This window comes from Kryptolebias marmoratus, linkage group LG14 (assembly GCF_001649575.2).
Source record: "Kryptolebias marmoratus isolate JLee-2015 linkage group LG14, ASM164957v2, whole genome shotgun sequence".
In the NCBI taxonomy this organism is placed as follows: Eukaryota; Metazoa; Chordata; class Actinopteri; order Cyprinodontiformes; family Rivulidae; genus Kryptolebias; species Kryptolebias marmoratus.
In genome coordinates this window covers 5,925,435-5,951,377 of record NC_051443.1, presented here as the reverse complement: position 1 = coordinate 5,951,377, position 25,943 = coordinate 5,925,435, and the positions used below count along the sequence as shown (strand labels likewise).

The following is a 25,943-nucleotide window of genomic DNA, read 5'->3' as shown; positions in this document are numbered from 1 at the left end:
AGGCAGCCTGTGCTTATGGGGCGCCGTTTGTAAAGGAGCTTGTGCTAAAAATTCATGCCTAAATTTTGTCACATTTAGCTTCTGCTAAAAATTCATGCCTAAATTTTGTCACATTTAGCTTCAAACACTGTTTAAAAATGTAGTGTTGATTTTCTGATGTCACTTTTTACAACATTTNTAAAAAGTGACATCAGAAAATCAACACTACATTTTTAAACAGTGTTTGAAGCTAAATGTGACAAAATTTAGGCATGAGTTTTTAGCAGAAGCTAAATGTGACAAAATTTAGGCATGAATTTTTAGCAGAAGCTATATATGACAAAATTTAGGCATGAATTTTTAGCACAAGCTCCTTTACAAACGGCGCCCCATATGTGCTTGTCACCGCCCCTCTGCAGCAGAGACGCGTCAGGCAGTGACGGGGTTAAACTCCGTCCCTCTCCCCGCCGGTATTTAGCAGAAAATCTCGGACTCCTGCTCGTTTTGCGCAGCTGCGTCTGATTGGGCTCGTGCTGCTGCTGCTGTTGCTGCTGCTGCTGCTGCGGAGGGTTTCACGCTCAGTTCGGAGCTCGTGCAGCGGGACTTCGGCTTCTCACCCTGGGCTTTCAAACAGGTCGGTCTTTGCGTCGCTGTTCTTTTGTGGCGCATTCTTGCCTGACGAGCAGCTACTGGTTACGAACCAGTATTAAACCACTCCATCCATTGTATTGAAAATGGGTTCATTTATTCAAAACATGGTTTTAGTAACATCTAGTGGCGAAATAAATGATGGCAAAACAATGTTTAATTCTGTGATGAGTAGGGGTTGGTGTGAATTTTCATTTTTGTATAGATTGATTGATTTCTGTAGTAGTATATGTCGTGCTTGGAGATGCAGAGGATGTGCTTGTGTTACTATGAAACACCGACTGCTTTGAATCAGTCATGTGATTTACTCAGGGGGCACTTTGTTTAAAAATGACATCAAATCTTTTTTTTTTTTTTGTTCAGTAAAATGCAGCCAGAAGGTAATGTTTATTTCAATTTTCTTCTGACGTCATATTTTTTTTAGGTCTATTTAAACTTTTCAAGTTTGTCCACTCTCCTTTCATGCAGCCTTCATGAACACACAAACTTTTCTTGTTTCCTTTGGTTTGAAAGTGTCTGCCTGCTCTGTGTTCAGTGGGCCTGTGGTATTTCACCATCTCATTCATCCAGTCTGACTCATTCCCTTATTTCCTCCAGATGTGCAGCACTTTTTGTTTCCTGACGGCCCAGGATTGTGACACTTCTGCCCTTGTGCTGCAGTTATTCTGCTGACAAATTTAAATTTATTCCTGTGTTCTTCGCTCAATTGTCGAGTTGTGTTGTGACACTAAATAGATCTGGGTTTTTCCTTTCATCCTAGACGTTGTGGCTGCTTTTCTGGAAGGTGGCTGTTAAAGCGTAACAGTTTAACTCAAATGTGCAACAAAGTGCTGACATTACAGCAGTTTTATGAGGCTCTGGTTGATGGACAGGAACAGTCATGTGTCAGGCTTGTGCAAGTAAAGCATTAAGGAGTTATGAAGCTTCAAAACAAAATCTGTATGGCCTGCAGTGGTTTTAAATGACAGTTGGTTTAGACATTCAGGGGTTTGCTGCTAGTTAAATAATTTCATTTTAATCAAAGCTCTTGTGATACTCTTGAAATTGAACTGCCAACTTTTTCAGATCCTCTGTAGCCTTAAGGCTATATACCATCATTTACAGGAATAAAAAGCCCCGTTTCTTTCAAGGATCAAATGGATTGTCCTATCAGCTTAGCTCCTGGGTTGCAAAACCTCTTAATCAGGTGTTGCTTATCTTGAGCTAATTGGCACAAAGCTGAAGGTGTGCATTGGTTATGTCAATTTGTACTCTTATTTTCTCTAGAGTCCAACATTTCTGCTTTTCTTGTTGAAGTGTTGGATCAAATGTGTGAACTAGAAATTCTCTCATGTGCTAAATGTGACCCGCCACCAAAAGGTGAAATGTTTTTGGCCATGTCCGCATAGGATTTCGACAAAACTTGCATGAAGCAATCACTGGAGCAACCCAATTTCAAGATGGGAGCCATAGCCAACTGACTAAGACACAAATGCTGCAGTCAATTTTAGAATATTAGCGTGGTTGAAGCTTAAAGTCACTCTCATTGACTTAATTAGGTGTTCTTATCTCGTTTTTGGGCCAGTATGGAGTCTAGTATTTTAATAAGTCTATGGTCATTCCCAACACACATTCTGATGGCTTACAAATTATGCAAGCTCCATTTCAAATATAGCCATCAGCTATTTGGAGTCAGCTCTCAGCTAAATAGTTCATGTACCACTGGATGTACTATAATGAAACTATTGGTTTAAAAAAAAACAAGAAAAACCCATCAGATGAACATCTACAAACCTTATACAAGATGGTCATCACAGCTAATGAAGCTTGGCGAACAAATGGCTATAGTTCAACAAATATTGTTCTAAAATGGCATTGCAGTGGTTGGAGCTGTTGCCTCACAGCAAGAAGGTCACAAGATCACCTCCTAGTCTGAAAGCCTTTGTTTAGTTTACATGCTCTCCCAGTGCTCAAGGGTTTCCTCCCACAGTTGGGAACTCTAAATTGTCCCTAGGAGTGAGTATGAATGGTTGTCTATGTGTACCTGTGATGGACTTGTGACCTGTCAAAGGTATCCCCCAACTCTCAGACAGTGACTGATGAAGATGGGCACCATTGAATACAGCTGCCAACATAAGATGGTCTCAGTTCAAAACTCTGGCACGAAAGGTGGCATGTGATATTCATTCCTTCAGAGATTGCTAAGACTTTAATTGCACCTGAACTTTAAAACACGATTGTGAAACTCTGATTTAATACAGATTTTCAACCTACCATGGGGAGAAACTTATAATTTTAAAGGCTCCTGTTTTTTGTCCTTGCTTAGCTGGGCATCACGGGATCGTGTTGCTCTGTTAGCGTAAGATTAACCTTATAACTGCTCAACCTTTGCCCATTTCCAACCTTTGCTCTGCTCAGCAGTAGTGACAGGCTCTCTTCCAGCAGGGCTGTGAGCAGTGTTTCCTCTGAAGCTGCTCCTGAAAGTACGTCTGTAACTGGGCAGAGCAGGATTTGTGCTGGTTGGTTTCCAGTACTTGTGGCCAGGGGAGCTTTATAGCCCGTTTCTTTTTCCATTCAGCTGAATGCTTGTGATTTGTCAGCAGTTTACAGTGACCCTCTCACACATTACGTGTTTAAATTATGCTCTTGATGTAATGCCTTCCCTTTAATTACCATTTGACAGAGGTGAGCTCTAGCTGAAGTGGAAACCTGCATGAAATTTCTGCTTCGTGTACTTTCCTGTGTTTGTTTATTTTTTTTTTGTTGTTGTTTTTGTTTTCTGCTGAGGCCACAGCTCTCATCTTGATTATGATTGAGGAATCATTTTATGAGCAGTCAAAGCTGTGAATATCCTAATTCACTAAGAATTTATTGTTCTGGATCACATGTTCAGGCTGTACAATTCATAAGATGCATTTCCTGTTCTGGGATGGTTGTCCACTAAATTACTATGAATTTTAATGAACGTGTAAAGAAGTTTGACATTTTTAAGAATAAATGTTTTATATAAAAAAAAAAATAAAAAAGGTTGTCTGAAACCTAAAAGGCTGGTTCAGATTTTTATCTGAGGTCTTGTATTTTATTGGTCGTAAATCTCGCTTCTCCTTCAGATTGGTAGTTGTAAACATTTCCTGGGTATTGTTAAATTTGACTATTCTTTTATGGTGAAGCTCCTTTTGCAGGAAAGGATTTTTCCAGTCTAATTGCAGGGTAATCAAGAGTTAAAATCCTGTCTTTTTAATTCTTGACACTGACGCTTCTCACTGTTATCATCACTTTGTGTTCCAGACAAACGAAAACAGAAGCATGTGTGGGTGTTAGTTATATGTTCGGCTGACATCACTGCCCCAGAACACGGAGCTGCTGTCTGTTTTCCCTCAGTTCATCACTTGTCCCGTGAGCTTCACCCCCTCCCCCACACATCATGTCTGCAGCGGTGGAAAACAGTGTCCCAGCATCTGCTGACCCCACAACCCCACCTACAGCCTCGACCTCAAACACGCCACCCAGCTCCCCGGTGACAGCCGTGGCCAAGGCCCAGTTGAAGAAGGAGAAGAAGAAAGGTGAGCTCTGAAAAGTTGATGCAGTTAAATGACTTGGCTTCGTTTATTGTAGTAACAGGAAGTGAGAGAGGGGACCCTCATTTTACAGAAACTCCAGAAACATGCTAACAAAAACATTTCAGCAAAACCAAACTAAATACATTTAAAAAAATGTAGAATAAACTTCTCAGTAAATGTATTTTTAAGCAAATTTTAAATTGGTATTTAAAGACTCATCATGGCTGGTTTTATTTAAGCTTTTTTCCCCTTTATATCTGGATATAAAAGCATAACAATTAAATTAGTCGTGATTCAATGTTTTACTACCAGGTAGAGCCTCTCGCTGTTTATCTCAAAGGTCTTACAGATGTCCTTGACAATAAATGTTGCATACATTGTTAAAAAACAAAAGTCAGGTGTGTTGACTAAATCTTGGACCAGAAGGCTATAAACAATTCAGTTCTGTAAAATATCTAAATGTATGAAGCTGATGCATATGTTAAACAGATTTTCAATGTGAGACTTTCAGCAGCACAGAACAGCTGCAGACGCTGGCAAGCTAACAGGCTGCAAGACTCTGGTTAGCTCATTAAAGCAGTGGTTCCCGAAGTTGGGGTCCGGACCCCATGTGAGTAATATAACATCAAGTGGGTTTTTTTATATAATCTCCAGTTATGAAGTAGCATTTAAAAATGACTGCTTATGGCATATTCTCAATCGTTACAAAAATAAAATTGACTTTAAAAATGGCATTTTGGGTTTAAGGACTGTTTTGTATCATCATGCCCTTGTTTAGGCTGGTTAGCGCTGTTGTCCCTCAGTAAGAAGGTCACAGGTTTGACTCCCAGCTCCGGCTACCTCCCAGTCGAAACACTGGTTAATTGGTAACAAAAATGTCACCTGATCAGTGTGAGTAGTTGTCCCTCATCTTTATGACACCATTCAGAACTGGCACCAACTGATCTGATTTAATCTGGATAGTGTAATTCAAGTGTGATTTGCCTCAGTGCACACTAAAGACATATTTACTCTGGATGGAATGTTTTTATCCACATTAGTTTGTTAGTTTGACTGCAAACCCACTGTAGGCCTGCCTGCCGAACTGACGTGACCCCACACAAACAGCAGAGCTATTGCCTGGATGTCTCAGTTAAAACTAATATAAGCGGATTAAACGGCCATCTTTGAAAATATTCTCAACATATTTGTTTTCCAGTTAAAACTGAACAGTTTATCAGAATTATTGAACAAAAAAACTAGTTTATCAAGACATGAATTTTTCTTTAGTTTTGTTCTGATTGATTTGAGAGCTGATTGGACCCACTGTGGTCACAGTATAATAAAATGTCCTGTGTCAATCACAGAAAAACCTGAGCAGCTTTGTCATACATCTGCCTATTTAAATAGAGCACTGCACTAAAGTTGCATTCAGTGAAGCTGTGCACCTTCTCTGTGAAACCCTGAGCAAGAAGAACTGGGTAAAGTGACTGGACGAATTATATTGTTTATTAGGATTATTGGCAATATTTTGTAATTTAAAGTAGCAATAGATGTCATGTTCCAAGGTAATTATTTACTTAGTATTTTATATTCATTTGTATTTTCTGTATATTGGTTCTGTTCTGTCCCCTGTGCTCCTGTAACAATGTAAATTTCCCAGCTGTGGGATTAATAAAGAAATATCTTTATCTTATCATTTTGTGAGCCAAAAGTTTGGGATCCACAGGATTGAAGTCCTTTTTTTTTTTTTTTTTTTTTTTTTTTTTTTTTTTTTTTTTTTTTTCTTTTCTTTCCTTTTTTTATTCCTGTTAAATGTAGCATGTTGCAGTCTTTTTGAAGGATCAACAGTAAACACAACAATTAATATTTTCTGTAATAAAAAGGTCTAATAGGGTAATGTTCAATTATTAATGCAGCTAATTTAACAAAACATTTAAGTATTTTGTTGCTCTTACTGGATATTATTGCAGTGCCTCTCAGGCATACCCGTCTCCAACTTAAATCTGTCTGAATGGTCAGAAGTTGAAGTTTAAACAAGCCACTAAACTGGATTTATGTAAATATTTTTCATGATTGTGGAGGCTAGACTGTATGTGTTTAAGAACTAGGTTTCTGCTGGAAGGAATGATCTCTTTTGGTATGAAATTTAAGTTTTGGATCTCTGCAGACAAATTTAGGTGTTCTGAAAGCTTCTGTATACAACTCAAAGACAAACTTGGTAAAACTGATGATTTTTGCACCACTTCTGGTATTTTAGTGATGTGTAAACTGTTTCTTTTTTTTCTAGTAGCGGAGAAGACGGATGAGTACCTATTGGGCAGGTTTCAAGGGGATGGTGTGAGGTACAAGGCCAAACTCATCGGCATTGACGATGTTCCAGAGGCCCGTGGAGACAAGATGTGCCAGGACTCCATGATGAAACTGAAGGTACAACATAAGACCTCAAATATTCACCTGCTCACATGTTTTTAAAGTATTTACTTGTGCTTGTTTGATGTGGAATTCATGAACAGCTGCTACAGTAAAGGTGTTTTGGTGTTTTTTTTTTTTTTTTAAATATTGCAGGGTATGGCAGTAGCTGCTCGGTCCCAAGGCAAGCACAAACAAAGAATCTGGGTCAACATTTCTATGTCGGGTATAAAGATTGTTGACGAGAGATCAGGAGTGAGTCTCGTTTACTTTCACTGCAGTTTAAAGTGGAGATGATTTGAATGCATTGCTGTTAAAAGGCTTTTCTCCTCATCACTCAGGTGATCGAACATGAACATGCAGTGAATAAGATCTCCTTCATTGCCAGAGATGTAACGGACAACAGAGCGTTTGGATATGTGTGTGGAGCAGAAGGACAGCATCAGTTCTTTGCCATTAAGACTGCCCAGCAGGTAACACTCACATGGATAGCAAAGGCAGTCTTGGTCATTTTAGGGCCTAAAGTGAAGTTAAGATAGGGGACCCCAACTCTCCACCTTGTCATTATTTTTTCAGCCCATAATCTAAGACCAATTTGTAGCTTATTGTTTATTGAAAAATTTTAATCTTTCCTGCTAAATTATTGCCCACCAAAAAAAGGCGGTAGATTTGCCTGAGTGCATTTGCTTCTGTTGGCAAAATAATCTGATCAACCACTGAATAGATTTTAATGAAACTGAAAGTAATAATTAGATGTACATCTACAATTTTTTTTTTTTTTTTTTTGCGTCAATCCCATTTAAGATGGCTGCCATAGATAAATGACTTGGTCAGTTTTACAGTTGATCTATGTTTGATGTAGTAGTACCTGAGTGATCCACAATACATACCAAGTGTTAACACATTTTGCAAGATCTTGCATGAAATTGTGCATAAAATTTAAAAATTGAGAAACTGCTACAACTCTTATTCTTTGTTAGCATAATATGACTTTAGAATTCTGGTATAAAAGGCTATAGGTGATATGCATTCCTTCAAGAAACATTAGGCTGTAAATTAAAAGTTTGCTTCTAATCTGAGAAGCTTTAATTTAAACTGAATTTGCTCATCAAAACTACCAATTGCTTTTGCTACACTCTTTGTTTTAGCATCAGTGTGCTAACACATGCTCCTCCGAATATCGTGTTCGTGTAGCTCCTTTTTAGTTTTTCAGCTTAAGTGGTGTAGAAGAATTAGTCTAGCCCAAAATATTCCACTTTCTTTTTCAATAATGCCAGGATGGCAAATACTGCTGTTTGAAGTATTTTTTTTTTGATCAATGCAATTCAGATATAAACTATGCAGTGGTGGGGAGATGCATCTTTGTAGCATTTTAAAATGATTCTGGACTTTACCTTGTAAAACTACATATTTAATACATTAAACTTGTATTTAACACCACAAATGAGAAAATGAGATCCATGCTGTAAAATTATTAGGGTTTTTCCTTTTGTGAGGCCAAAATCTTTGTTAATGGTTAAGTCTGCCCCTAATGGGTAAAATAATAAATGTATAAAAGCACGAGTGAACAATTTGTCTTTGTGTTATCATGCAGGCAGAGCCCCTGGTAATTGATCTGAAAGATCTGTTCCAAGTAATCTTCAACATGAAGAAGAAAGAGGCAGAGTCCTCACAGAAGGTAACGTTCACATTTAAGCTGCCATTTTCTTATTGAGGTCAAATGCTTGGTCATGACATGTTCTTTCTGAAGGAATTTTCTGGGAGTGCAGTTTTGTGTTTCAGTGAATCCCACCGTTCAGACATTCCTCTGAAACATGATTAAAACTTAATCAACGGTTTATCTTTTCTTACAGGGTGAAAATGGTGCAGGAGTAGTTGAGGTAAAAACCTGAAAGCTGTTAGTTTTCTAAAGGCTCTTTCCACTTTCTTTAACACTTTTTTTTTCTTCATCAGAATGGAAATGCCTCGCTAAACACAAACGAAGGAAAAGGTGTCCAAGTAAGAATTTCTGTTTGTTTTGTTTTTTTTTTTTATTTTTTTTTTATAATGAATGATTTTGAGTGAAATGCTGAATAATTTGTTTTTTTTTTCCTCCCATCTAGCAAGTGGAACAGCTTGACCTTTTTGGAGACATTACAACTCCCCCAGACATCCAGGCTCCAACTGTAAGTGAAGTACTTCACTGTTTTTTTTTTGTTTTTTTTTTAACTTTTTCAAAATTTTTATTCAGGTCCAACGTAAGAGGTAGGATATTTACAGTATTATACATTGATTGTTGTACTCTCTGAACATTTTTAAAACTACAATAGTCTTTTGTGTGAACATAAGTGTAATCTCTCTTCTGAATGTGTTCTGAAGATATAAAATGGATTTTTGTACAAAAAACTTCACCTAATGAGCGCAACACCTCCCCAGATCATTTCATGTCATGTGCGAACTCAATTCTAAAGAGAGCTTTTTATATATAAATAGTTTTGCCATTTTGATGTGGGGTTCTCTGAAAGTTGAGATATTTACCTGCTTTAGATGGCTTTTTGAATGACTTCAGCTGGAGAAATGGGTTCATTCTGACCTGTTTGAGCCAAGTTAATACAAACAGGGCTAACACTAAAATGGATCACAACTGAAGTTCCAAAGATTTCACAGCAGTTCATGTGAAAGCTGTTCTATAAACCGTTTTACATCAACATTGTCACATTACTTTTTTTTTCTCCCTCCCACATGTAATTCTGTAGTTTGCCTGCTGCTGAAAGCTGCAACTCGGCCAGTTTCACAGATATTGAGCTAAGATTTGGCATGGTAGCAGCCAAGAATCATCTCAATACATATATATTGAGGATGTATTCCTAAAAACCTTTACAGTGTCAATTTAATGTTGCACGATTTCATAAAATTCAATGATTCGCAAAAACAAATAAAGGGCTTCTAGTCCTTGACAGAATGCACCAGCTGCTTTCATGCCGGTTTTAAACTAAGCTCTTACTTTGATAAATGAGTTGGTAGCCATTTTGGTCAAACCTTGTGCAATTACACAGTATGAGATCTCACAAGACCTATTAGCACTCAGTAGGTGGTAATGATTGATCTTAATCAGCTAGGTTTACTCAGTTTTAGCTCAAATTCTAGAAAACTGAGTTGCATCAGCTGTTGATTAGCTTTCACAGCCATTTTGAATTTGGTTGATTCTAAAGGAAAAAAAAGTAGATGCTTGTTAAATAATTTGAAACGTTCATCAGGCCGTTGATTGGTTCATGAAATATTTTGCTAACAGACATGCAATCACATTGGTAAAAACATTACCGTTCTCCTTATGGCCAGCAGCTAGCGGTAGCATTTCTTGCGAGAATATATAAATTTCTGCAGAAATAATTAATGTGAAGCAGAACTAACACCAGTGTAATGGTTTAATAAAATGCAATGGCATGAACCACCACAAAATTTTAAAGATTGGGAGTTTTCAGTGATCCAATTTAGTCTAAGCTGTGTTTGGAAATTCTCATCAGTCTTGTTAGACATAAATTCTTTCTCCAAATTGAGGGAACTTAAAAAGCTATGACTTTTACAGTGAACGCTACTTTATAATGACAGAGTTATTCAATTTTAGACTCTTTTTAGAATTGGGTTACTGTCTCATTGTCCTTAATCCTAAAGCTGCTACAAGTGGAATTAAGTGAACCTTGAAGTTTTGAGTTATATGGTGGTGGCAAAAACTTTTTTTTTTTTTCCCCTCCCCAAACTTGCCGGTGTTTAAAGCTCCTGAAACTTTAAGATGAACTCTGATCTAGTTTGTCATGACTCTAATACTTTTGTGTAAATATTCCACTGGTAGCAGCTTTAAAATCCACACCCTGATTCATTTTGTTAACATCTGTTTGTCTTCCTGCAGAACTGATTCACAAATCTTGTTTTCTGTCTCACTGTCCCCCCTCTCTACCTACCCTTTCCTCACGTTAACCAGGACTCTAATGAAATTCTTTTGCTGGACTTCTCTGCTGAAGTTGACAGCAATCAAAACTTCATAAAGGATAACTTATTTTTAACTTCCAGTGGTCCTGTCTTTAAGGCATCGTCCCACAAAGAAACATCATTTTCTTCAACTTTTGGTTACTTTCCAGCTCCAGACAGTCACCCATTCAGAGATGACCCTCTTTCTAAATCACCCACTAGTTTTGTACCAGATGATACACACTCCTCCCTCACTGACACTTTAAAAAGTTCTGCTCAGAGCACAAATAAGACTGTTTTTAATGGAGATGCTGAAAATCTTAGTCAGCAGTTAACTGGGTTGTCCAGTGAATCCATGATCCTTGCTCTCAGTAACGGTCAGTGGCCACTAGGAGGCAGTATAACTCAGGGCACTGCAATAAGCTTGATGGATGGGAATGAGAGTCAAGTGCACTCTACCAAAAACCCCTTTTTTGACTCCTCTTTGAAAACCTCCACCATTTCTGATGCCATAACTAATCATCCAGAACCAACAGCTCATAGCAAGGACTCTGTTGTCATAAGTCCACCTCCACAGTCCGGACGGGGTCGAAGGAGTGCAAAGGTGACACCACACAGCTAGCTGTTAGTGGGGTTGCATGCGTTTGCAGCACATTTGGCTCTAACGTCTCCTTTTTGAGGGATTTTTTTTCCACTGGTGGTCTGGGTACGAATGCCATTCAAAGCCTCTGATTTCCTCCCGCACATCAGGTGCAGAGGGTTAGATCTATTCTGTCTTTGTTTGCACTGGTGATTAAATGCTGCTTCTGCTTGAATAGATGGTATGTTTGCTGTGCTGCTGAGAAACAGCCACTCTCTCATCTGTGCTCTTATTTTCCTAACATTCATGCTTCAGTGATTTAAAAACACAGGTAAGTGGCAAGGCATGCACGTGCAACCATGTTTAGATAAATGGGTTTTGGTAAAGCATGCCTTTTTATAAAAAGTCACCTTTTAAAATGTATTATATTGTGGTGGTATGATGCATCATTTTTTATATATGTTTTCCTAATTAGTCTGCATCCAGTGACCTGTTTGGTGCAGAACTGTTTACTACTCCTGCTACTGAGGGGTCAACTGCTTCAACTGATCTTTTCAACAACACACCTGCTCCCTCCTCCGTAACTGCTCTGGGTAAATCTCACAATAAACATTCATGCGTCAGTATTACTACCGTTTACAACTTTTATCCTGCAGCTTTGAATAAAACGTGTAAATTCTTTACTAAAATGTACATCTAGATTGGGAATGTTGGATTATGACTTTTGGTGGTAATACACATTGTAAGCCTAAAAAAAAAAAATCTGTGGTATTTTGTGAGACGCATGAGAAAACCCAGCCCTCTTTTGGAGCGCTATAGCTCATGCAGACTTCATAGTAGAAACATTGACATTTTAAATTGATCTAAAAGTTGGACTTTCCATGACTGAATTGTATTTTGATATTTTTATGGCTTATTCAAACACAGACTTTTAAATTATGAGAATTTTCCATGAAATTTTCAACTGACAGTTAATGTCACAAATTTAAACTTTTAAGCCATCTCAACTTTTTAAATCTCTTGGAAACAAAACTCTTCTTACTGCACAACTCTTCATGGTACATAAACAAGTTTGTATTAAAAAATTCCTACGTTTTACTGAGTGCACACTAATGCTTATGTACACTTCAGTTATATTTTAGCTCAAAGAGCCTTCACCTCCAGTTTTGAAGAGAGCATTAAAAAAACACTGTAGAAACATTGATGATCACTCATGAATTTTAGTCTTTTGCTGCTCAAAGTTGAAGAATTTTTAAAATCTGATTAATAGTTTTTACACAGCTACTGCTTTTCTCTTTCATTAACTTGGCAGCCAGGGAGTGAGACAAAGGGGTGAGACCATAATGACCCACTGGCACCAGCTTTAACATTTCTTTTTGATTTGGTTCTCTTTATTTTTGATGTATGAACTGTATAAAAGTGTAATCACTTTCTTAGCTTAGGTTTTTATATTATATTGGAATTTTAAGCAATAGCTGCATTAATACCACTCAAATTTTATTATTTTCTAGTTGTTTGAAGTTCAGCTGATTGTGTTTCTAAACTGCTTCATATTTTATCTCCAACCCATTCAGGAAATCTTCAGTTGCATCCACCAGCCACCACCAGTGTTCCTGCATTGGGCATGTGGGGGGCCTCCACTGCTGCACCCAACATGTTCCCCATGCCAGGAATGCCCGCAACAGGCTTTCTACAGCCACCTGCTTTTGGCGTTCAGATGCAGCCCTCAGCCTGGGGCCAGCAGATGTCTCCACATTTCGCTGCTCCTCCTCTCTCTCCACCTCATCTCTCATGGGGTCAGCCTGTTGCATCTAATCCTTTCCAACCTGGCCTATTCCCAGGCATGGGAGACCAGCACGGTCCGTCTCGCCCCCCTCCAAAGCCCCCTGTAGAGGCCCCTCCGAAAGTGGAGAACAGTGCCTTCACAGCTTTAGATCCCCTTGCAGGAAAAGAGAAGAAAAGTGGAAAGGACATGTTCAAAAACTTCCAGATCGTCAAACCTCCTGCTATCCCAGCGAGGAAAGGAGAGCAGACTCCCATCTCTGCTCCACCCAACAGTGACAAAGAGTCAGGGGCGTTTGATCAGTACTTCTCCAGTAAAGTGGGCCTGGCTCAGGATGCTGCAGATCATGATGACTTTGATATCAATCAGATGTCATCACTTGCTGTTAATGGTACACTTAAGACTCACTGACTATAGTAGGAAATTTCTGTATTAAGAGATTCTGATTGGTTTCTGATTGTGTCATGTTTTGGTTCAGATGCCCCTAAACCATCTCCAGCATCAGTTCCTGTCCCGGCTGCTACCCTAGCTCCAAGTTTTACTCCTGACCTAAATGCTGCTTTCTCTTCTGCTCCAAACACCATCAGTCCAGCACCAACGCAGGGGCTGGACATGTTTGATCAAGCATTTGGGGCCCCAGATTCCAGTCCATTTGGAGCTCTGCCAGTAGCTAAGGTAAAATATTCACACATTTTGCTGAAATGACTAACATTTCACTCTTGTTGACTAAGTGACTAATGTATTCTATTTTTTTTATTCTTGTAGCAAAGTAGCTCTGTTGCTCAGACTTTTGGCTCAACAAATGCTTTTGGAAATCCCTTTGCTTGACAAAATGTTTGTCCAGAAGTAAGTAGCTGTTTTTTTTTTTTTTGTTTGTTTTTTGTTTTTTGCTTTTTTAAATTTTTGTTTGTTTTATGCCCTTGCAGGAGTGAAGAACTCCTCTCCACTTAAACACACCTCTGAGACATGCTGCTCTATGCAAGACAATCCAAATGAAGAACTCTTCTTACTCTTGTCCCTAAACCTTTTTACACCTTTGGTTTTGATACTTCCCTTGTTCAACGACAAATGATCCAAAATGTAAATGCTGTCACGATCTGCTAAAAAAGAAATGTGCTTTGTGAAAAATGTTCAGTTTATGCTATTGCTGTCTTTTGTAAAAGAAATAAATCAATGATAATGCAACAAAGTGTTGTATCAAATACTTCATATAGTTTATAAATGAGCAATTAAATATGCAATAATTACTTTAAGAGAGCTTCATTAAAATCTGTCGTGGTTAATGAGCCATCTTGTCAAGGGACGACTACATGTGTGCACTGTTGAGAAACCATGATTTTAGTATTCACTCCTTTCAGAGGAATCTCACCTCACCACTTAGTTTCTCTCACTGGATCTTTGAAGTTGCAGAAAAGACAGATACACAAACTGATTCCAGACCAGAGGTTTGATTACCAATCATACACTTATTTAAGCATTCAGCTGAATGGAGACAACAACTCTCGAACAAGAACAAACGGCAACCCATTACCAGTTGTGTCTGAGGTGATTCCCCTTTCACCTCCTTTTTATACTATGAACTGCACCCAAGACCAAAGTTTTCTGCACACAAACGGCTGCAGCAGCTTGTTTTTCTGTCTTGAGGATGGCTACCTAATCTCACTCGCCCCTGTCATGTCCTGGAGTCTTCGGCTTCCCGTACCGCACAGACAAAACAAACTGTTCTTTGTGATTATTTTATCATAATCTAAGCGTAACTTCATTTTAGCAATCAAAGTATCAAAGTTTGATTTTACTTCATAGCACACAGATGAAGAGATTCCTGAAAAGATTAAAGGTCTAGCATTTTTTTTTTTTTTTTTTTTTTTTTTTGGAGAATGCACATCACCCAGTCTTTCATGTCAGTTTTTAATTATGATCTTGATAAGTGAAGGAGTTAAAGGCATTTTGGTCAAACCTTGTAAAAGACAATCTGAGATCGCACAAGATCTGATGGCGGCCAAAGTATGTATTAATGTAAAATGAAGTTTAAGTCATGTTAGTGTTTGCTAACTCCCAAAGGTTTATTCAGTTGTAGATGTACATCAAATGACTACTTTCAGAAAATGTTAAAATCCCTCCAGCAGTTACAGAGATTTGCCACCAGACAAACATACATGCGGACATGAGCTCAAATGTCACCCTTTTACCTTTGGCAGCATTTATTCATTGTGTAGGCTGTCTTTCTCAGTATCAGTACATGAGCTACTTCTCATTTCTGTTTATAACCCGAAGCATTTGTAAGCTCGCAGTAGTCTTACAAGCAGACGCACGTTTAGATGACAACAGTTCTGCAATGTGGTTTCAAGTCTCGTATGAATGCAGTGATGGGACCTTCCAGTTTGTCATTATAAGAGGAGTTTGTAGGTTAGAGCATTAAGCGCTCATTTTCACACCAATAGCTATTGAAAGCCAGAGCTACTTATTTTGTATGTGTGTGTGTGTGTGAGGCGGAGCGGAGTGGAAATGTCTCATTGAAAGCAACAGTTCCTCTTAAAATTTGAGCGTACCAGTGAATCAAACTCAACCTTTTACTGTCTGGCAGTCTTTTGTCATATCAGTAGGTGCTTTACAGCAAAAACACTTCCATTGGACAACTTATTTTATTTAAGCTTTGAAGATTGCCTTTTGTTTTTGCTGACTTCATAAATCTTTAAACATTTCTATTATCTGTACATTTATTACCATTTAACTATTATTTACAAAGGCTTATAACCTGTATCAGGTTGTTTACAATGTCAAATTAGGATAAACCAAAGTTTTGTGCAATGGATATTAAAAATCTTTTCCTGACCTGAGAAGTAATGTTATAATGTTCAATATCTTTTAATTCTTTTTGTTTTACAACAAAAGTGACAAATGAAGTCAACAAAATCCATGAGCAGAGCCTGCTGAACTGTCTGTACAGAGAGGCATTTTTCAAGCTGACATGAGTGATTTATAAATCTACACCTTTAAAGTCTGAATGCAGCAATATCTTTAATTTGACTCCAAAAGTACATGCACATTCAGACAAAAACCAGAAGGAACAGTTTGACTTGGCCATAATTTGGTGCACTTGTAGAACTGTGATGGGTCTGTAAATGATTTAACAAGTAGCTGCACTTCTAGAACAGGCACCTGAGGGTATAAGGGGTGGCATCATGAGTGGAGTGATGATGTTATCAGGTAGTTGCTGGAGCATCAGTTTAAAACAGTGAGTGAAGGTCTGCAAACACAGAGGATTGATTGTAGACTCATCACACAGTGTTACCAGAACTTGATACTGACAGGGGGCACACTGGGCTTGCAATGAGTCTGGGTGTTCGGATTGTGCAGCTCCCTGGCCAGTCGGGCAAACAGATGTCAGTTTACTCTAACCAATGAGACCCATGGCTACATGAAGAAACGCAAACATGTTCTTAAGGTAATGGTCATCCAAAAAAGATCACACCAAGTGTAAAGATAAACAATAATATTGGAAGATGTTAGCCCTTGCTCAGTTTTTGCTTGTCATTCTTTACAATCTAGTTGAAGTCCCTTTGTTTCACATGAAAGCACTCTAAAGGCAACTTTATTTTACTTTAGGTTTAAGGGGGTATATTTACAATATTCCCAGACTAAGGGATGCATTATGGACAAATGATTCTAGTAACTTTATGGCAAAAGGATGATAGATGGTTCATAGACATGATGTTCAAGTACCAAAATTTGAAGTAATTACTCTGTTTATACCATTAAAATGTAATGAGAGATAATGCAAACTAAAAATGTACAGAAAATCACAATAAAGCATTGTCATACTAATGAAGCTGTTTGTTATCAATCCCAGAATAATCATAAGATGATGTTACTAAGAACACAGCATAGCCACATAGCAAATAAACACAAATTTTCCATTGTTCAGCGCAGTCCACGTGGGTATGTTGATGAGGGTTGAAGGTTGTCTCTGATACATCCTGGTGGAACTCCCAAGGTTGAGTGAGGAACCTTCACAATGGCTTGATGCAGCTGGTTTGTTAGCTAGGACTCTGCTGGGGTTCAGGCTGCGAGCAGGGCTGTAGCATGGAATTCTGGGCTCTAAGTATAAACCATCTTGGTGGGCTCCATGCTCACTTAATGTCTGCTGTAGCTTAATGGTCAGTGCTGCAGTCTTATAATCCTGAGGCTGCAGGTCTGAGCCCAAGTTCCATCTGGTGTCAAAAAATTGACAAACTTTTAATGTGAGTTTGAGATTATAGATGTCTGAAATGGTTCTTCTAATTAAACTCTTTCAGATATACAGAAATAAAAAGAATATATTTGTAGTTATCTAGCTAAAATCGTAATACATGTAACTGGAAGAATTACGGATGTGTGTTTGAGATATCTGATATGTTGATTATGGATAAGTTAAATGGCTCTTTGGATAGCTGAAAGGATAATTTTGACTAAAAATAACTGAATTCTGAATATCAGCTTTGAAAATATTGTACAATAATTATATAATATATTTGCTTGCCATATTCTTTTGCCAATCTGTTTGCTTCTTTTCCAATATCTGTGCTCACCTATACTTTATTTTAATATGACCGAATATTCAATAAACGTGGTCTTATTCGTGTAGTTATACATTTTTCATCTCACAAAGCAAAATAAGTCCGAAATAGTGACTGAAAATCATCCGATTGGGACATTTTTAACCACAGTCACAGTCAGAGGTTAATCTCTGAGGTTTCTCTGCTGCTTCATTCTTTCCTCTTCTCCTGTCTTGCATGCTGGATGAACCGTGGCTGCAGCAGGTCACACAGAACCAAGAGTTCACACTTTTCATGCTTATGGCATGAGCCTTAAACCTTTATAGAAGTTAAAGCAAGGTGAAGAGGCACTCAGTTTATCACTGAGTGGCCCCCACAGAGATTGGAGAGCAGACCCACACAGGTGGATCAGCCTGATAGACACCTGCATGTCCTCCAGGAGAAATATCAACTTTTTTCTGCATGATGTTACAGAAGAAGATTAGTACAGAAGAGGATTAGGGCTAAGGTGAGATTTTTCTTTTCTTTCCAAGAATTCCAGGATTTATTTTTCCACAGTGGCCCCAATCCTCTTCCGTATAAAGTATATCAGGTTTATCTTTAAAAAATCTTTCAGCAGCCATTCAGGACTGAACTGAACAGAGTTAAATGTCCCCATGTAGACCTATGCTCAGTTAAAGTTACTCCTGTAAAAAACAGAACTCTTTAAGTTCAAAGTTAACAAAAATATGAACTCCACTAGTGGACAACATTGCTGTTAATGCAGAATTCGGTTTCTCAATCACTTCATTTAGTCATGGTGGATTTTATTATGACATGAATTAATTCAAAAGATAAGTTTACAACACAAAACACTCTTTGTTCCAGGCTTTCTGAGGGTCCCTCCCTGCAGTGGGCCCTAGGTAAACAGTACTCTTTCCTCCCCAGTTCAATGTTGTGAAAAGTGCTAAGGAAGAGGCATTTTCCTCTTGATCATCTTTGTGTTATTAAAAACAGGAAGAGAAAGTGCTGATGTTGCTTCTGTGGCATCGCTCAGAAAGAGAGAAAACATAAGATGAGGTGTACAGTCTCATAAACTCATACCAGCTTATGGACGCTGGTCTTATCTGATATAGCCAATGGAGGGCCAACACTTACAATCACATTCTGAGATAAAAACTGAATTAAAAAATAAAAATATAATCTAACATTCTTCAGTTTTTCCGTTCTTCAGACACTCACGTTATAAGGAAATTACAAATGAAGTAGTACTGGAAAGTCCACATGAAAGCATTTATTGATACAGAAGGGAAATTAAAAGGTTAACAGTTAACAGTTCTTTCATCACATCATGAACTAGATGTCTTACTATTTTAGAAAGGTTTGGTGGTGGGAAACATAGCTTAGTGAGGCTTTTAAGATTTCTCTGCCCAGTCTGTTTTTTCATGAATGAAACTGAATGCAGGCTTGTTCCAAAACAAATGATAAGCAACCAAGTTTCCAGTGTCCAACATAATCAAAACATTACTCACTTTTTGAGCACAAAACAGAGAAGGGTTTCTGTTTATGGTGAGACAAATGTTTTTTTTAATGAACTGCAAACAAATATTGATTTAGACTTGACATACTTAACACAACAGGAGGTTCACTGTATTGTACACCAAGCATTACAAAACCCCATGACATATGTGCCTGCTTTTTGGACTCTTTACAACATCCTGTGTATACCATCACCATGTTTTAGCCAGACAATGGGTTCATTGTCCCACTGCCAGAAACACCAGAGCAAAGTTGGTGTTTGGAGTGGTGTTCTAACCAGGATGTATGGACTGAAGACTAATGCAGCCAGTGTTGTTGAGAGACACACCAATGTTCCTCCTTGCACCATGGTGGGGGGAGCCTGTCTGTCTTGAGGTCCCAGGTGGTACAGAATCAGAGATCCTGATGGTGCAGAGGTACATCAGTGACATCCTGCATCTGCATGTCTTACCCCTGCTGAGACAGAACAGTGTACTTATACCGCCAACTCTGTTATCTGTCAAGTTGCAGTTTTTTAAGAACCCAAAATGCAGGCAAGGACACAGGGGACACAAACTGGACCAGAATGAAAGGAGCTGACTGTAGGACCTGACAATGAGTGAAGGAAAGTTGGGAGTATAAGTAGGCTAGGAGAGGTGATTACTGACAGAGTTCAGTTGAGCAGATAAAAAACAGGTGAGACTGATAAACTGAAGACAAGGCTGGCTGAGAGGAACCATGAAAAAAGGACACAGGGAGGCACTGAGAAACAGAAAACATGCTGAACATGAGTACTCTATCCATCCATCCATCCATCTATACATTTTTCATGTATACATTTCTTCTTCTTTCCGGGTCAGGGGACCCTATCTCCAGCCATCATTGTGCAAGAGGTAGGATACACCCTGGATAGGTCGCAAGTTGCATGTCTATTACAACACAAGTAATCTCAAAATAGAAAACAAAGGAAAAACATGGCTGAATTTAACATAATTATAAAAAGAATTTACTCAAACACAGCAAAACACAAAAGCTATCCATCTGATCTAACATTATAATCATTGTAATACAGTCACATGATGTTTCACTTTGTACAGTTTTATTTCATTTCCACTACTCTGTTTTTTGTCAGTGAATAAATGGCTGTAGAGTCCGATCAGTCCAAGTCACTCATGTGTTGCTCCATCCTTAACAAAGCAAAATACACAGCTTGTAAGCATTTTTTTATGTGTGATTTTTAAATCTCAAGTCTCAAAATTCAACCTGCTACCTGTTTTTAAGATTCTCAAATGAGGAGGAGTTAATGGCGAGGAGGAGTTAATTGGAGGAGTTAATTTTTCAGTTTTAATTTAGGGATATTTGTTTAGCTCTGAAAACCAGTACACATGCTGTTTGGGCATTTCTGCAAACATTCTCTATAGTATTGAAGATGTTAAAATTAATGTTTTTTGAATGAATTATTTGTGAAAAATACACATTTAATATAAAACATTCTACCTCTGTCAGCAAATACCCCAATCACAAAGCTTATGGATGTGTGACTTGGCCCATTTTCTTATTTCATACCAAGATTTTTCAAACACATATTGTTGACTGGAAATATTATTATTAAAGGATGAAATAGTTGATCAGAAACAGTTTGTGTACAAAAACTGTGCAAAAGTACACAATAATCTATCCATCCATCCATCCATCCATCCATCCATCCATCCATCCATCCATCCATCCATCCATCCATCCATCCATCCATCCATCCATCCATCCATCTCTCCATCCATCATTTATCCATCCATCCATCCATCCATCCATCCATCCATCCATCCATCCATCCATCTCTTTTACCCACTTCTCTACGCGTCATGAAGAGCTGGTGCCTATCTCCAGAAGTCACTGTGCGAGAGGTGGGGCACACCCTGGACAGGTCACAAGTCCATCACAGGGCATAATTCATTTTAAGGTTCAAAATCTGATCTTTAACTCCTCTAACTTCTTCTTCCTCCTTTTTATGTTGTAAATCTGCAGTATTAAAGAAAAGCGAAGTCCACACTCTTTTAATCCTAGTGTTTTATGTATCAGAAGATTAGGATCAGGTTCTAAATTTATTCAAATCTAACCTCAAGTAAACAAAAACTCACAACAGATTCTGCCATGCCATTATTTATTCAAATAACTAACTAAATAAATAAAATGACAAATTGGGAAATCTTGTGTGAAAAACTACATCCACTCTCACTGCTTTTACAGGATTTAAAGAGGTTCAGTATCAGCCAGATGCTGCTGATCAAATATATTGATTAACTGATCATCAATGAGATCACCTCCATTAAAGCAGTAGTTTTGGCAGCTTGCTGCTCTATTTCATACAGGTGAGGGTTAACACAATGCCAAGATGGAAAGACATCAGCAGTAACCTTAGAGAAGCAACTGTTGCTGCTCATCAACCTGAGAACAGTTAAAGCCATTTCCAAAACTATTTGGAGATTCATTCTACAGAGAGGAAGATTATTAAAAAATGGAAAACAGCTGCCAGTCTTCCAAGGAGTGGACGTCCAGCAAATTCACTCTGAAGTCAGACTGTGCAATGATCAGAGAAATTACAAAAGCTCAATCTCAGACGTACAGCTCAGTTAGCAGGTTAAAGGTTAAAATTTATGACAAGACAGTTAGAAAAAGACAGAACAAAAATTTAGAGATGTTTATCCATAATGCACAGTAACATGTTTAAAAAAACAAAAACAAATACAGGATATCCACACAAACACTTCATACCATCTGTCAACTGTGGTGGTGGAGGGCTGATGGTTTGGGCTCCTTTCAGTCATTGAATCGACCATGAACTCCTGTGTCTCACGCCTTGAGAGAGCCTTGAGCAGAAACAAATGTCTGCAAACATCAATTAACTGAAGCAACATTGGAAACAAAATTGGATCAAAATTACTCCACAACCATGTGAGAGACTGAAAGTCCTAAAACCTCTACTGAGAGTTATTGAAGCTAATGGAGGTTCTACAAGCAGCTGGATCATGGGGTAGACAGTTTTTTACACATCTTTCCCATTTTAGCTATTCTTGTTTAATAAATAATGACATGATGGAATCTGTTGTGTGGTTTTGTACACTTGAGGTTAAATGTATGTAATTTTACAATCAGATCATCTTTACTTTGTCCTGGCACATAAAATCTTACAAATGTAAGAGGGTGCATTTTCTTTTTCCCATTTAACATCTCTGTAGAACTGGATGTAGAAAAACATCGAGCCTTGATCTCTCCTGAGGCAATCAAAGTGTATTTCATCATGTTAAGCTACAAATCTGTAAGGAACAGTGAAAAGGAAACTTTTGTAAAACCTTTTAAATTCTATTGTGACACTTTTTTTTTTACTTTGGACTAAAACTAATTTGACTTCATGTTACATCTTGGTAATATTTCATTTTTTCAGGACATCCTTAGCATTCAAATTGTTGCTTTATATGGTCTGTTTCAAGCTGAGGTCCATTTGAAGGAATTAATATTACTGAACACTACAGCAGCACAAAACTACAAAACCTTATTGTCTTCATGCCAAATTCTAAATGTTTTGATAAATGTCCTGCTGTTCTCCATAAATGTCCAAAGTTTGTTCAGAAACTGAATCTGCTAAGTTTACATAGTCATTTTCATCACAGCTGTTTTCTTCTTCATCTGAGTCTTCCTTTTCTTGGTCTTCAACAGTAACAGGAGCCCTCAAAGAAACTATGCATTGATCTTCGATCTCTGGGTCCTCATAATCATGATCGTTTTCATCCTCGCCCATGGCTTCTACTGCTGGGTTAGTGTTGGTGTCTTCTGGGTTGACATTTACGTAGTCCCCTTCCTCCTCTTCCTCCTCTTCATAACTGTTTCTAATAGTTACTGCAAGAAAACAAAGTAAAACCAAAATCTCTATTATCACACAGAATTATCTATATGTGTAAGTGTCCCATCAAATTTTAAGAAAATAACAACATTTAGTGTGTCATCATGTTCCTGGTGAGTACGAACTTTGATTTAGGATTACAGAGTCTGATTGGCTGTCTCTTCGTCTTCGCCTGCAGACCAGGAAAACCACCAGAACCACCATCAGAAGCAGCAGCACAACACCAGGGACCACGGAGTAGATTAAAATGTTCAACAAGGAGTCTAAAAATAAAACAAACCTTGTTATATCAAACCTGCACCACGACAATGCTGCTTTAGTGGAATAAAAATTGCAATTATACATCAATAAATGGAATGATCATCAAATTTAAATGTTTAAAATCAACAAATTTGTATTCTTTTTTATTAGAAATCTTTAATATTTATCATAAAAAAGTAGTTTAGGTTTTTAAAGCAGTGTTCTGGGCAAATATAAACAATAATAGCTTACCTACAGAAGACAGATTTTTGAACAACATCAGTTTAGAGAAACAAAGCTTAGTGTTGAGTAGAAAGTCATGCTAATGGTTAGTCTGAGTCGTAGTTCCAGAGTGGATTTCTGCCATCCTAAAACAACTCCAATCTCAAAACTTTCAGAGCAGTTAATTCAACTGTTTTCTTTACAAACCTTTAAATTGTGTGACAAATGCATCACATGGTTATTTACATGGAAATCTGTGGTAATTTATACTGACGACAAAGAAGTGTGTTTTCAGTAATAATTCATGTGAAACATGTATTGCAGAATTAGAGACCCAGCATTTCTTGTGTGTTTGCAGCTGATGCAGTGAGGCTGCAGTTGTAAAGGTCCACTTGATCAACATGCCTAGTCAGTGCAAAGGTTGATTCAACTCTCAGCAGATTGATATATTTGCAGCCTCAGCATCATCAGCATAAAACTGGCTAGCCATTATCCTAGCCTGGTTGAAGATGTTTGCCCTTTCCTTCATACTCTGAGCTCTATGAGTGATGTCACAATGTCAAGGCCAGTGGAGAAGGAGACGAACCCAGAACGCAGACTCATTTAAAAAAATAACTAATTTATTAAAATAACAGATAACAAAAAAGCTGTTGTGGCAGCACAAATCCAAAACTAAACACAAAGGCAAGGCGAGGCGAGGTGAAGCGAGGGAACCAGACAACCAGAGACCAGAGACCAGAGACGAGAGACAAGAGACAATAGACATACCAGGGACAATGAACCAGCGGGAAAGTAGAGAAAGTGACCAGGTTTTAAAGCTGAGGTTGATTTTGGGAAGTGGGCACAGATGAGTGATTACAATAGCGGACAGGTGGAGATGGGCGTGGCAATTAACAAGAGCTGACAGAGGGCAACAAACAGGAAAACAAAACAACAAAGACAGTAAACCAAAACCAAAAGAAAACAGAAACAAAACACTAAATACAAAAAGAAACACTGCCAAGACAAAACCTGACACAGAACTGATAAAGCACTAACTATTTGACAAAACATTACTTCAGAAATTTCTCAATTATCCCTTTAAACTCTTATTTTTCAAACTTAGGTTGTTTAAAGAGCTATCTGCTGCAGGTAAGATACTTGATGTTCATAACAATTACCAAAACAACAACACTTAAAAAAGTCCAAACAATTCCTTTAATACATTGTGTCATTATTTTCCCAATTCAGCAGGAAACATTTAGATTTAAGGACCTCCATTCAATATTTATTAGCTGTAACTACAATTCATTTTGAAACATAATAAAGTTACTCAGCTGTTGGTGTTATTCTGTTTGTGTTTTTAAGAACCAAATTGCCATAATGTAATAGCAAAGCATAAAAGTCTCTGTTTTGTAGCACAACTAGATACAAATACTAAAATGAAAACTGAAGCCTTATTATTGGAAGTGTGACTCGAGTTGCAGTTTTTCATTTTTTTATTTTCACACTCAGGCTTCACAATCTATATAAAGGATCTTAGTTAGGTACAAAGAAAAAAAAACAAAAAAACAATTGACATACAGGATTTACTATAAGATTGCTTTAAATTAAACACAACATGCCTAAAAAAGAAAAGATTGAAATGTAATTCTCTCCTTACATTTAATGATGACATTAATCCGTTTTGACTCAGCAGACCTGTTCTTGCCCGGGGTTACCTCATACACACAGCTATAGTTCCCTTCGTGTTCATAGTCAGCTACGAAGCTCAACGTATTTGACTGGTTTGTATAGTTTTTGCTGAGATACAGGCCAGAAAACTTGAAAATGAAATGACCCTCAAGGTTATCGGGGATATCGGAGCAGGTGAAGACACAGTTGTATCCTCTGGTGACCTCCACATGTTCAGAAACCCAAACCAGTCTATCAGGAGAAGTCAGACTGATGTTGGGCGCCTGCATCACCCCTGGGCAAAATAGGGATGAAAAAATAAATTATTAAGTGACAGTAAGAAACAGTTCACTGCAATCTTCTGTAAGGGACTTCCTCACTGGACTGCAAAATGTCTCCTACTATCATTGAGAAACAAAGAATTTTTATATTTTAGAATAGCTGTGAAACACTGTCAACTGTAGAACAACCTGTGTCATTCTTACCCAGTTTTACCCATAATTTAGTTATCTTGACAGATAGTAAGATAAGGTTGATGTGGTTTAAGCTGAGTCATCCTCAGCACATATACTAAGACATCTAGAGAGGACTCGCAACATTGCATGAGATTGTGCATAAAGTCATTTACAATTTTGACCAGAATGTCTATGACTCTGTCCTTTCTCATCATGGGATGATCTTAGTTTAAACTCTGGCATAAAAGGTGGTGGGATAGGTAACCTGCAGTCCTTTAACATAATGCGACATCAATAGTTCAGTTATTTTTTACTTCTCTGTGGAAGGACGTAAACCTTGTGAGAAAAGGTTCGGCCAGGGCCTTGTAGGTAGGTAGGTAGGTAGGTAGGTAGGTAGGTAGGTAGGTAGGTACATTTATTTATATAGCACTTTTCAGCACGAGGCGACTCAAAGTGCTTTACAACACAAGAACAAATTTACAGACAGAGTTACAGAACATGACAAGATAACTAAGCTAAAACATGACAATGCTAACAAGGTACAGGATAACTAAACTACGAAAACATGATATTACTAAACC

The 25,943-nt window shown here is 38.0% G+C and overlaps 2 protein-coding genes across 5 annotated transcripts in view; one reads left to right on the top strand and one right to left on the bottom strand.

Annotated features, from left to right (window-relative positions):
• Positions 1 to 456: 456 nt before the first annotated feature.
• Positions 457 to 14,050, top strand: dab2 (DAB adaptor protein 2). Of its 4 annotated transcripts, none has more exons than XM_017427568.3 (15): positions 457 to 613; positions 3,895 to 4,169; positions 6,439 to 6,575; positions 6,714 to 6,812; positions 6,899 to 7,030; positions 8,152 to 8,235; positions 8,411 to 8,437; positions 8,511 to 8,555; positions 8,660 to 8,722; positions 10,516 to 11,106; positions 11,558 to 11,675; positions 12,657 to 13,256; positions 13,344 to 13,540; positions 13,631 to 13,711; positions 13,792 to 14,050. In XM_017427568.3, the coding sequence occupies exons 2-14, from the start codon at positions 4,031 to 4,033 to the stop codon at positions 13,691 to 13,693; spliced, it is 2,295 nt and encodes a 764-aa protein (XP_017283057.1). In that variant the 5' UTR covers positions 457 to 613; positions 3,895 to 4,030; the 3' UTR covers positions 13,694 to 13,711; positions 13,792 to 14,050. The 4 variants fall into 4 exon arrangements, with proteins under 4 accessions (XP_017283057.1, XP_017283055.1, XP_017283058.1 ...); XM_017427566.3 differs by having other exon boundaries at positions 6,436 to 6,575; XM_017427567.3 differs by having other exon boundaries at positions 472 to 613; positions 3,988 to 4,169; positions 6,436 to 6,575.
• A 6,694-nt stretch (positions 14,051 to 20,744) lies between these two features.
• Positions 20,745 to 25,943, bottom strand: part of LOC112450911 — a 9,528-nt gene continuing 4,329 nt past the window's right edge. Inside the window, exons 2-4 of the mRNA XM_025008411.2 lie at positions 24,897 to 25,202; positions 22,918 to 23,055; positions 20,745 to 22,788 (exon numbers count right to left, since the gene is read on the bottom strand). Of these exons, the coding sequence (XP_024864179.2) occupies positions 22,466 to 22,788; positions 22,918 to 23,055; positions 24,897 to 25,202 (767 nt within the window). The 3' untranslated portion in view covers positions 20,745 to 22,465. The remainder of the gene's footprint in view (positions 22,789 to 22,917; positions 23,056 to 24,896; positions 25,203 to 25,943) is intronic.

Coding starts and splice junctions, on each gene's coding strand:
- dab2 (XM_017427566.3), top strand. CDS start 4,031: ATGTCTGCAGCGGTGGAAAACAGTGTCCCAGCATCTGCTGACCCCACA. Junction 7,031..8,151: donor CCATTAAGACTGCCCAGCAG/GTAACACTCACA, acceptor GTTATCATGCAG/GCAGAGCCCCTGGTAATTGA. Junction 13,541..13,630: donor GAGCTCTGCCAGTAGCTAAG/GTAAAATATTCA, acceptor TTATTCTTGTAG/CAAAGTAGCTCTGTTGCTCA.